This window comes from Metopolophium dirhodum, chromosome 7 (genome assembly GCF_019925205.1).
Source record: "Metopolophium dirhodum isolate CAU chromosome 7, ASM1992520v1, whole genome shotgun sequence".
In the NCBI taxonomy this organism is placed as follows: Eukaryota; Metazoa; Arthropoda; class Insecta; order Hemiptera; family Aphididae; genus Metopolophium; species Metopolophium dirhodum.
Genome location: NC_083566.1, coordinates 777,481 through 790,029, shown reverse-complemented (window position 1 = coordinate 790,029; position 12,549 = coordinate 777,481). Strand labels below are relative to the sequence as shown.

Below are 12,549 nucleotides of genomic sequence, written 5' to 3'. Positions count from 1 at the left end.
ACAGAAATTATTTTCGTAAATACCAAATTATAATTAATTTTTACTAGATAATCTTGATAAGTATAAAAAAGCCTTTTTATGTCACGTCAATATAGTAAAAGTACCTTAGTTATATGTAGCTTTAGGTAGGTAGGTACCTACCGGCTGGCGGCAACCAGGTTAGGTTAGGTTACTTACACTTGCACTAAAAATGAAGAATCTATCTAATATTTACATAAATTATTTTCGTGAATAATTAATACTGGATAATCTTGATATTATAGTATTATATATAAATTCGAGATAGGTACCTAGTAAACAGTGCCGCAGCATCCACCCGGGCAGCTGAAGCAATGCCCCCCCCCCATTGCTATTTTGTGATCCCTATTTATAATTTTCACAATTTTTAATTTTTATATTGATAAATTGATTATATTAAAATATTGATGACGCGGACTAAAAATTGTAGTCCGTCATTGATTTATTATTATCGTTTATAGCTTGTACAATATTTTTAATACGGACAGTTACAGTAGCAACAGCTAAAAGATCATTCTCAAAATTAAAAATCATAAAAAGTTATTTAAGAAATTCATGTGGTCAAAATGGACTTTCAAACATTGCTATACTCAATATAGAACAAAAACGGAAAATGTATTACTTTATTCTAATATATTCTAATGAACTTATTCTTGCATGTGTTTTTATTTATAATAAATTAATATGACAAATATTAAGAAGTGCAGTTCTTTACTAAAATATGTATGAAAAACTTTTTGATAAAGGTTATGTTTGTTTGTTGAATTTTATCTAACTGACACCAATAAATTTGTTGACTAATTTAAACCCTGGTTCAGTGGTGCTAGATAGTGGCCCCTAAATAATCTTTTGTCCTAGGGCTCAATAATTCTAGTTGCGGCACTGCTAGTAAAATCCATTTTTGAAGTACGTAGTTTATATGTGGCCAATGACGCAACTAGTCCAAACATTTGTGGTGGGGGAGGGGGACTGGAGCCCCACCATACATTTTATTAAAAAGTAACATGGTGGAGCTTTGCCAACATAAATAATAATAAAAACAAAATAATTTTTTTTACTCTAGATTTCATTTTTATTTTATATTATCACTAATAAAAGTGTTCATAACGTGTTGCAAGTCTAACTCAACAAATTTAAAATCAGATGTATTATCAGTTACCTACCTACCAATTTTTTTAAAAAAGTTATAAAAAGTTAGTAAACTTACCTGCATAATATATACTTTTAACCAAGACTAAATATGGACTCTAATATTAGTTATCCACGATAGTCAATAAATTATAAGACTAGACAGCAAAATATAAATGCACTTTACAAAACACCGTATAGGTATTAAACAGGTAAAAATTACAAAATGTCTGTTCTATGAATTCATGCCTATTGTGGAATATCGTTAGAATTTTTGTAAACGTTGTCGTGACGTTGAAAAAATTAGTTTTAAAAAAAATCCCAGAAATTGAAAAATTAAAATATCAGTGAACTGTAAGCACTTGTTTATGAAACAATGCTTATAGAAGATGCTGACAAAAAACAAAAAGTTTAGTCGTAACGCTGACCAAATTGTAGTGCATTGAATAACAATCTTGTTGAACATGACGCCAATTGGCATTTTAGCAGCGAACGTGTTGAGCAAACAATGGTATAAAAATAATCCATAAATAATATAAATGAGTAAATATTTTTTTTTTATTTTCAAGCAGTTGATTTAAATATTATACCTATCATTTGTTCATTCAAATTAAATGAATCTAAATTTATTTATTTTATCAAAATGTAAAAATTTAGATGTCACAAAACTTAAAAATAAAAATACTTAAGTATTTAATATAAAAATGTTTACTTATAATGATAAATTATTTTTATTTTTATTTAAAAATTAGTATAAAAACAACTTTTGTTGAAAAGATTTTGAATCTGAATTTTAATTAAGGGGCCTGCACGTGACCTGTTTTTTTGCTCAAAAACATGCCTTACAGGAAAAACTCTCACGCCACGTAAAGTGATCTGATTTTGAAATTTTTATTTTTTAAAGAGAAACACTTCTTACAGGTTGCATTGGACTTGGATTTTAAAAATTCTATTTCTAAACCATATAATACGATTTTTAATATGACCAATTTTCACAAGATTTTGTTATTTTTATTATAATTGTTTTAAGCAACAAAATTAAAAATCAAAGTCCAATGCACCCTGTAAAAAAATATCCCCTTTCCAACGAAAAAAAAAATTAATCAAATCAGACCTCTTAGTGGTCTTTAGCGTCGTTTAGTGGTCCGTAAAGCATGTTTTGAGCAAAAAATCACTAAATATTTATCAAGTTAACATCACTTTCTTAATACAGGTTTAAATGATCCATAATTTATAGTACAATTTAAAATAAAAGATAATAAAGAAAAATATTACAGATAATTATTACAAATCAATCTTCGGCTCCTAATTTTTCCATATCATCTGCATTGTCGGTATTCAAACATTCAATAGGTTTACAAAAATGTTCTTCAATTTGTTTCAATACAAAATGATCCGAACTACCACTTACAAGGTTAATAGCAATACCTTTTTTACCAAAACGACCAGTACGTCCTATTCTGTGTAAATATGTATCAAAATCAGGATCGCGAGTGACTGTCACAGGCAAATCAAAATTAATAACAATTGTGACTTGCTCAATATCAATACCTAAAGTAATAAAATATAAGTTTAAAATAAATAAGTAACAAAATAATGATGCTTATTACCTCTAGACAATACGTTTGTAGTAACCAGAACTTTTTCTTTTCCTTCGCGGAAACGGTCCAAAACAGATATTCTTTGTTGGACTGTGAGTTCACCAGATAATAAAGCTACAGCATGTCCTTGTTCTGCCATTTGATTAACTAACCATAAAGCCATTTTTTTTGTCTAAAACAAAAACAAAATGTTATTAAATAATCTTTTTTTTTTTATTTTTAAATAAAATATACAATCTGGTTCCCTGGGGGAACAATAAGAATATGGGCTAAAATATTATATTAACCAGTAGTGACACTTCCTATATTAAATAATCTAACTATGAATTATCATGCTGTAATATTTATTACTAAAGATATAAATTATTTATATAATAATAATTATATAAAATAGTTATTGTTCATGACCAACACAACTCCTGCTCAATGAAACCAAATGAGGTGATAGGAAAATACCTGTTGCCATCCATCTGATTTTATTAATTAATAAAAAAAAATTTATCTTGGTAAAAGACAGGTTTGTTGTTAGATATTTTCTGCTCTAAAGCAAAAATTATATTCAACTTTACGGCTTCAATTTCTTTAAAAAAATTAAAAGGCCGCTCTAAAGCAGTGCATAACTATTTTGTACCCTAGCGACGGGCCTGGTTAAACGACTAGTATTTATATAGGTACAACGTTATACAGCATATTACTTTATTTAAAAAGGACTAAATTCAAAGTTGCCAATAACAAAAATAATACTATCAACAATGTTTATAGCAAGATTAGAATTAAGGAGACCAAACTTAAGTTTACAAAATCAGCTAACCAAAAGCTCAAGGTTATTTTGCCACCAGCAGTGGGTCATTTGATATGAGGGCTAAGTTGTATCATAGTATACAAGCCACAAGATGTAATAGAAAGACGCGACAAATGAAATAACTTTGGTTCTAATCAATATTGAAACTTTTATGTATATATTTATAGATGCGTACACTAAAAGTACAATATAAACATTAATTTATTTTTTGATACTAAAATTATTACATTATTTTTGGAAAAATTAAAAATAGCAAATTTTTAAATCTAATTTTTGGACAAATTTTGATGGTAAAAACGTTTATTTGGGTAAGCCTAGAAGTTTATTTCTAAGTTTTAAAATCGATATTTCTTTGGAGTATATATCTACCTATATAAATATTAATATAAAACATGATAACATTTTCAAAATAATTTTTTTAACTAACAAGTATATTTCTTAAATTATTTATTATCCATATAATTGTTCTCATTTGTTTAATTAGTATCAATTTATTATCTTAGTTCGTCAGGGTTTTCTGTTACACCCTGTATAGTATAATAAGGATTATAATAGATGTTTTTATTAGTTTTTCATAAGAAATAATAAATCATATATAATTCGAAAAACCAAATAGAAAATATTATATAATCCCAATTATACTATATAGTTTATGGTAAAACGTAGCCCTACTATTAACCAGGAAGAATGTGATCCTGGTGGCAGAATAACAGTTCTCTTTTTGTTAGGTCTTCTTATTCCTAATCTTCATGGTATATAGAATATAAATTGATCAAATTACAAATTTTAAAACTTTATAAAAGGTCTTAACAGATTTCTTGTGAGTGATTCTAGCTTTATTTTTTTTTTTTAATTAACAATTTATTATTATCAAAAATTCAAAAATGTATGTTTAATTTGAAACTTATATCATTGGAAGCAAAATAAAATTTAAATTTGTTTTCAAGAAATACATCTAAGGGTCATGCTTACAATCTCCGGTTAAAGTTAACCCGACACTTAACCGGCCGAATTCTGTTGGTAATAAAATCTGTTATCAGTCTGTTAGCGTTTCCGACACTTTACCGGACATTGTAAAAACAAACGGCCGTAAAACTGTCAATTTTCTACTTACAACTTACAAGTGTGATGTCAATTTTTAAATAAATGTTATAAAAATGTTATATACAATAATATATTTTTTATACCGTATAACTTCTGACAAAATGGCAACACTGAAATTTATCTTTTTCTTATCACTGAGTAGTATAAATTACAATATCATTATTTTGGATATTATAAGTAGTTATTAGTAAAATAATTATGTATTGAACAATATTTGTTTTTTCTAAAAACTTAACATTTATTAGTGAATATTTTTTTAAGGTGAGATTTGTTCATTGTATTTATGTTTTAGTATGAAACTACATTAGGTATACTGTATACTTCAATTGACGTCACCTACCTATTGTAAATTATTTTATGCCGTGTTACTTATTTATTTTATGTAACTTAAGTGTATATTTTAATAATTATCACATCAAACATTTTAAAATTTAAATTTAACAAATATAATTAATTGTTGTTAGGTATTATTATAATATAAGAACAACATAATATGATGTGTATATAATGAAATTTATTATTTTAATTTTTAGGTTAATTTTATAAAATATGCATAACAGACTAAAAGTACGTACAACTGAAGCACAAAAAGCCGCTGCAGATCGAGAAAAAGAAAAAAAACTTCAATTATATCGAAATACTATCAATGATGTATTTGAGCGCCGATCTCGTAATGAATATGATGTTTTAGCATTGAAATCATCTGAAGGACTATTACGATCTAATCCTGATATTGTTACTATATGGAATTATAGAAAAGAAATATTACTACATTTGAAACCATCTGAAGAAATAATTAATGATGAACTTTATTTAACTGAAAAATGTTTACAAGTAAATCCAAAATCTTATTCAGCATGGTATCACCGAAATTGGCTACTTGATAATGTAGATCCTAATCCAGATTGGAATAGAGAATTGCAACTATGTACAAAGTATTTGAAAATAGATGAACGAAATTTTCATTGCTGGGATTATCGACAAATTGTTGCATCTAAGTGTCAAGAACCAAATGAAAATGAATTGAAATTTACTATGGAAATGATTGAGTCAAATTTTTCAAATTATTCTGCATGGCATTATCGATCAAAACTTTTTAGTGCTGCAGGAAAAGATGAAGAATCTACCAAAATTTCAGAATTATCATTGGTGGAAAGTGCAGCATTTACTGATCCTTCAGACCAAAGTGCATGGATATATCAGCGATGGCTTATAGGAAAACTAGAACCATCCAAATTTATATACAAAGTTTCTCAAATAAAAAATGAAATTTATCTCATACTAAACAGAAAATTACCAAATAATTATAAAATTGTTGGATTAGGAGAAACAAATTGGGAACAATGTGATACAAAAATTTGGTATAAAAAACTAGACAATGTCGACAGTACCAAAATACAGATTATTGATGAAGTAAACCAAGTAATAGATAATCTTTCAATAGATAATGTTCAACAAAATATTTTTAATCTTAATATTAGTGAACAGCTTCGACTTGTTTTAAATGGACAACTGGACAGTTTACGTCAACTGTTGGATATGGAGCCAGAAAGCAAATGGGCTTTACTAACTTATGTGTTACTTCTTTACACATTAAAACCGAATAATTATTTTAAAAATTGTCTTAGAAACATTAAATTATTAAAAGAATTAGATACAAAAAGGAAAAATTATTATCATGACCTCGAAAGCCGTTACCAAATTGAACATTGGATTTCTAACAATAATAACAATAATATGGATAGTGTTAATTTGAAAGGATATGGATTAACAGCATTTTATCATATGCACATGTTTCTATTTAACAAAAATATTGATTTGAGCGATAATGATTTATCCCACAGCAATTTAAATCATTTAAAATATTTAATTATGTGTGAACATTTATCACTGAAGAATTGTAAACTGGCAAACTTGGATAATTTTCCTGCTCTAAATAATCTAGAAGTTTTGGATCTGAGAGAAAATAAAATTCAAGAAATTTCATACAAAGAGCTAACAAAATGTAAATCACTTAAAAAAATTATCCTTGATAAAAAACAAATAGCTCTTGATAAAATATTACAATGTATCAATCAGTCTACTAATATTGAAATAATGTGATTTTTAAGTATAATTAGATAAGACTTACGACTACAAAGTACATATAAGGCCATTAAAATTATATGCTTATATATTATTTCTATTTTATCTTATTTATGATATGATCTAATTTTTATTAACATAATAAGCGTAAATTGTGGGATTGGGGGTTGGGCAGATGCCTAAAATGCCTAAAGCATAATGAATAAAGTTAATTGAGATTTCTAGCTCCTCCCAGATTTTTAACCAAATTTTATTATGTCAATGAATAACATCTTAGAATATATTAGTTTATACAAGTATATAAAACTTTATAATTTTATAAATAAAATTATTTTATTTTTATCAATATTGAATTATTGTAATTTATTAGACAATATAAGTTTTAGGTTGAAGTATGGCTTATGGGTTTTAAAAAAAATGACTTAGTCGAATACAAAATTATGATAACAAATAAATATTAAATATCCCATGTTGAGAGGTATTGGATCATAATATATTTTTTTGAAATACAGAATATTTCAAATAACATGTTGTAGGTAATACATTATTTATGAGTCCATCATAGTAACAATAATTGATGCTACTGTATTAAGTGATAATAAGAAGTGTAACATAAAAACTAAAATGCATCTTACAATATAATATGTCATATTTAGGTAGCCAAAAGGGATGTTTATGTCAAAAATAAAAAGATTTAATAAGAATTACAAATGGACAGTTTTTAAGAGTTAAAAGGAGGCAATTTTCAATATGTATGCATGCAGGTCTTGTATATATATATATATGTGTAGTAAGTGATCATTAGTGTGTGTGACTGTGTAAAAGAAATAGCGGAGTGCTCCCACAAGCACATGTACAAGTCACCGTATTGGTGTTGCACGAGTGAATGGTAAATAACGTATGTCAAGCAACAACTATACTTGTGAGTACTTTTTGTTAATTCTAGTATCTTACCAATGGACCTGATAACACGATAAGATTTCTCAAAACTGATTTGAATTTGTTAATATGTCTACTTGAGATCAAGAAGACCACTTTTTTAGCATATAACATCAATAAATTTTGTTTGAATATTTAAAAATTTAAATGTTAATTATTTGAAAATTAAATTAAATATCTTAGAATGTGACAGGGTCGATATCTCTAGTAGACATACATTTTTGTAAATTTTAAATATTCAAACATATTAACGAATTGAAATCAGTTTTCAGAAGTCTTATCGCGTTAACAAGTCCATTGGTACGATTGACAAAAGATTGGTACATATTGGTTGAATTAATTGTTCATTTGCAATTACCTTAAGGTAATTTGATACAGTGATTTTCTGTTTTTGTCTAACACACACGCGTCATAGTATTTTAGACGTGTTTTTTTGCCAAACATACCAATTGATCTAATGAAGCAATAAGAATTCTAAAAACAGATTTGAATTTGTCGTCAAGTCTACTTGAAATCAACTTTCCCACATTTTTGATTTTTTGATTTTAACTTCTCCAAAAATAAAAATACAAATTTTTTAAATACTCTTTTTTATTTTGACATTTTTAGGAATTGGGGGGATAATATCAAAAATGTGGGAAAGTCAATTTTGACTTGACGACAAATTCAAATCTGTTTTCAGAATTCTTATCATTAGATCAATTGGTGTGTTTAGCAAAAAACACGTCTAACATACTATGTCACGCGTGTTAGACAAAAACAGAAAATCACGATATCGAATTCCCTTAAATAAACATATTATTTAACTCTGCAGGTATCATATTAACGTTTCATAACTAATTTGTTCCAAAATGCCACCTTTTAAGTTAAGTTCTATCTCATTTCAAAATCATTCTATAAATGTACATTTAATTGAAACTTATAGAAATTTAAGGTAGCCATCAAGGTAAAATAAATATAAAAAGAAATATATTGATTGGTTGATTTTGTGGGCCATTGATGCATAAACGTGTCAGTAGGATTTAACAATAATCATCATTGACTAAACATATTGAATGAGCAGTGGTGTGTCAACACATCAGCGGTCTTGAATGTAATAAAGATAAAAATTATTAGATGCAAAATATGTAACTTACTTAATTGTTTTAAATTAGATGAGTACTGACTAAATAGATTAAAAAATAAGAAATGAAATATTTAAAAAAAATATTAAAAAACGTAAAACAAAATAGGTTTGATAAATAATAATAATAATAATAATAATAATAATTCATTCAAAATAAATTTTAGAAAGTGGCTAATAATAACAGATAATTAAATTTATATCCTTTATAAATTTAAATTATTCAATTTTTCTTTATGATCAATAAATAAATGCTTAGATACAACATAATCACCAATGCACAATGAAAAACGGTTATTAACTTATATTAATATTTTGCTTTAATTACCTGACAAAAGATCATAGCCTGTCCAATAGTCACTCCTCCATAAATATTAACTAATGCATTGTATTTATCTTCTTTATTGTTGCAGTTAACATAATATTGTCTGATATTATCTAATGTCTCTTCCTCACGTTTTAATCTTATGATGACAGACATAGGAGCAATAGCATTGGCAAACCTCATAACATCTTCTGTATATGTTGCCGAAAAAAACATCATTTGACATGTTTCTGGTAGTAACCTTTACATGAAATTAAAATTTTTAATTTAAATAAAAATGTTGGTTAGAAGAAGTTTTACTTTCTAATGCGGAAACTTTGATCTTGATGACCTTGGGTGTCAACCATAATATCAGCTTCATCTAACACAAATACTTTAATATGTTTTGGGTTAAAAAATTTGTACTTTGTTGCCCAATCCAAAACTTTTCCAGGTGTACCCACAATTATTTGTTCCTCTATTTTGGAACCTTTATCAACTAAAAATTAATAATATATATAATACTGTCTTAACAATTAAGAAACTATACACAAAAATACAAACCATCTTCACCGCGAACAGCATACCTTAACCTAATGTTTGGACAGTAGGTAGACATTTTTGCTGCTACTTCCCCCGTTTGAATAGCCAATTCATACGTGGGAGACAAACAAACTACCTACACGAACATTTGGAAAGAATTAAATAACTAAACACACTATTTGCAAAAGAATTTAGTCTAAATTACCTGTGGATAATGCAAATCCGGATCAACTCTACTTAACATAGCCAAAACAAATGCTGCTGTTTTTCCAGTACCTGACTGTGACTGAGCAATCAAATTTTGAGGCCTATAATGTGCAATAAATTATATATTTTAGTCTCTGTGAATAACAAAACCCAAAAATATATATTAGTTAATAGTTAGATAAACTAAAATATCAATTAAATCAAATTTAGATTAAAATATTGATATAAACAAAGACAATTTAGTTGTCTAACAGTGGTTTGAGTTTATGTTGTGTGCAATATTTTTAAGATATATAGACTTACGGATTGGCCAAGAGTAAAGGCAATGCAGTCTCTTGTATCTTTGACGGTGCATTATAACCCATTTCATAAACTCCTTTAAGCAAATTTGGATGACTAAAAAATAATGAAAACAAAAACCCAACAATGGCATACATAATAAATATTTTTAATATAATCTTTATTTATATTAAAATACAGAAGAAACACGTTTAACCGTCATCGTTCAAAAAACAGCCTATACAACACAGGTCTTACTTCTCCGTAAAATATATACATTTAAGGCTGATTTTCTACTAACCGAAATAGTCTCAGTCCCAACAGTGACGGTTAATCGAGTTTTTAGTGTAGTTAAATTTTGGAAATCTTACAGTTTAAGTAACTCAAATGATTTGATTGAATATAATGGTGATTTTGGGTCCCGTCTTTGCACCTCAATGTCATGTTTAGATGTTATAAGACCAGTACGTACAATTTTCTGCAATAAAGATTTTTCAGACGCTGGCAATTCTTTGTCATCTTCGGTAGAAGTGTTGCTTTGAGTTTCCGCAGTTGGATCATTTGAGTCTTTGTCACCCAGGTGTGCATTATTAAACTGTGTACAAGAATTTTTTTTTTTTAAAAGGTGTATACAATTTTCATAATTTAAATGAAATGTCGCTTTAGAACAAATAAAAGCCTGTACTTACGTTTTTGGTGATTGATTCCATGATTAAAAATACTAAAAAATAATAGTGGTAAACCTAGGATGAGTATCTGTGAGTATAGGAAACTTCGATTACGCAAACGGAATGACTGTGAATTATAGCGTATCGCTCATGACTTGAGACTTACAGTCTTACAGTCACCTACTGGTCGTATACCTGTTAAGAAGTCAAAACTAGAAAGTGAATTTGAATTTCGATTTCAGTGTTATTGCTTGTATCGATTACCGAATGTATAATGTATTATCATATATTATTATATTTAGCAGAGAATAGAGATATGTACCAATTTTCTAAAATCTTCAACCGACATGAAAACATGAAATAAATTATACAATCTTTGTTTTGCTGTTATCAAACCGCCGACACGAGCGTTTTATTGTAGGTTATACCGCGGTGACTGTGCTGATAATGTTGTGGCGGGAACCATTTTTAAATTTCAATGACTGATCAATAGACAGTATCAAGGGGATTGGAAGCAGCGTATTTATTTCATCAATCATTTTTTAAGAGTATTTCTACTTGTTCAATACTGTTGATGTATTTAATATTACTCTGTAAGCCAATTTCAGATGGTTCTATTTTTTTTACCATTTATATGTATTATTATTTCATCTTCTTGTTAGTAACAAATTAAATAAATACTTGTAAGTTATAACTATCATAAAATATAGAATTTAATATATTATTAGACATATTAGTATTATACCTTTAGTTATAACGATTCTCTTTTCAACATACTCTACATAATCCAAACGAAAATTATTTAATTTATGAAAAGTTATGTACACATTGTTATCTGATGAAACCTAGAGTGAAGTCTAGTAAAGTTACGTTCACACGCCGATATCATTAGTTTGAATTTGGTAGGTACCTACCTTGACTAACTTGCCAACATTTTGCAAATCTCTGTGATTTTTTTTCATCATGAATGACCCCCGCACACACACTATATATAGAAATCTGTATGACTGTGCCCCCGGCACTAATTTACCTCAGGTCTGGATATGCAATTGCCTTAGATTATATTATATTATTTTCTTGTATTTTTGATCTCGATGGCCCGGGTCCTACTTGTTCATACACTCATTTTTATGGACTATATAGTACAGGTCAGGCGTAATCGACGACTCGGTAACATCAACGATACCTATAGACAACGAAGCTGCATATTATGATATATTATATGGTACTTAGTAATACTTTATGCGTGGGTATGTGCGGCATATTTTGGATCCCGATTTTAAGTACTAAAAGTACCCAGTGGCGTGTCTAACTGCGGGTATGGGGGGTGATCTTACCTTTAAATTGTGTAAGAGGTAAATTCACACTTAATGTTTAAACTAACGGAGCTAACCCGCCTTAACCTAAATATGTTCTGCCGAGTGTACAATTTGTTGCGTTACGCACTGGCATATAAGACAGCAAATGCCGGTGTATAACGTCCTCTTAAAATACCAATCTACTCCTTTCAGTGGTCGTTCATACCATAGTCGGAAATTTGCCAAAGTTTTAGAGGGGGCTAATAATTAAAAATACTTTATTGCATATCAAAACCGCTCTCTGCACTTGCAAATATAATATTGTGCAAAACTAAACATGATTTATTTTAAACATACCTACTATAGGTGTTATACATTTACTCGTACATACTATACTTGAATTTTAACTTAAAATTTATAAAAAAGTTAATACTAGTAATACAAATTATA

General features: G+C 27.9%; 2 protein-coding genes across 4 annotated transcripts; one reads left to right on the top strand and one right to left on the bottom strand.

Moving 5' to 3' along the window:
• Nucleotides 1-1,682: 1,682 nt before the first annotated feature.
• On the bottom strand, nt 1,683-11,167 carry LOC132948631 (ATP-dependent RNA helicase DDX19B-like). Of its 3 annotated transcripts, none has more exons than XM_061019184.1 (10): nt 11,066-11,167; nt 10,823-10,996; nt 10,505-10,728; nt 10,158-10,250; nt 9,853-9,955; nt 9,669-9,783; nt 9,426-9,603; nt 9,129-9,366; nt 2,757-2,919; nt 1,683-2,697 (listed from the first exon to the last, which is right to left on the bottom strand). In XM_061019184.1, the coding sequence occupies exons 2-10, from the start codon at nt 10,841-10,843 to the stop codon at nt 2,438-2,440; spliced, it is 1,395 nt and encodes a 464-aa protein (XP_060875167.1). In that variant the 5' UTR covers nt 10,844-10,996; nt 11,066-11,167; the 3' UTR covers nt 1,683-2,437. The 3 variants fall into 3 exon arrangements, with proteins under 3 accessions (XP_060875167.1, XP_060875168.1, XP_060875166.1); XM_061019185.1 differs by having other exon boundaries at nt 11,124-11,141; XM_061019183.1 differs by having other exon boundaries at nt 10,823-11,117.
• Nucleotides 3,847-7,084, top strand: LOC132948630 (geranylgeranyl transferase type-2 subunit alpha-like). Its single transcript, XM_061019182.1, has 2 exons — nt 3,847-4,914; nt 5,187-7,084. The coding sequence occupies exon 2, from the start codon at nt 5,203-5,205 to the stop codon at nt 6,754-6,756; it is 1,554 nt and encodes a 517-aa protein (XP_060875165.1). The 5' UTR covers nt 3,847-4,914; nt 5,187-5,202; the 3' UTR covers nt 6,757-7,084.
• Nucleotides 11,168-12,549: the final 1,382 nt, after the last annotated feature.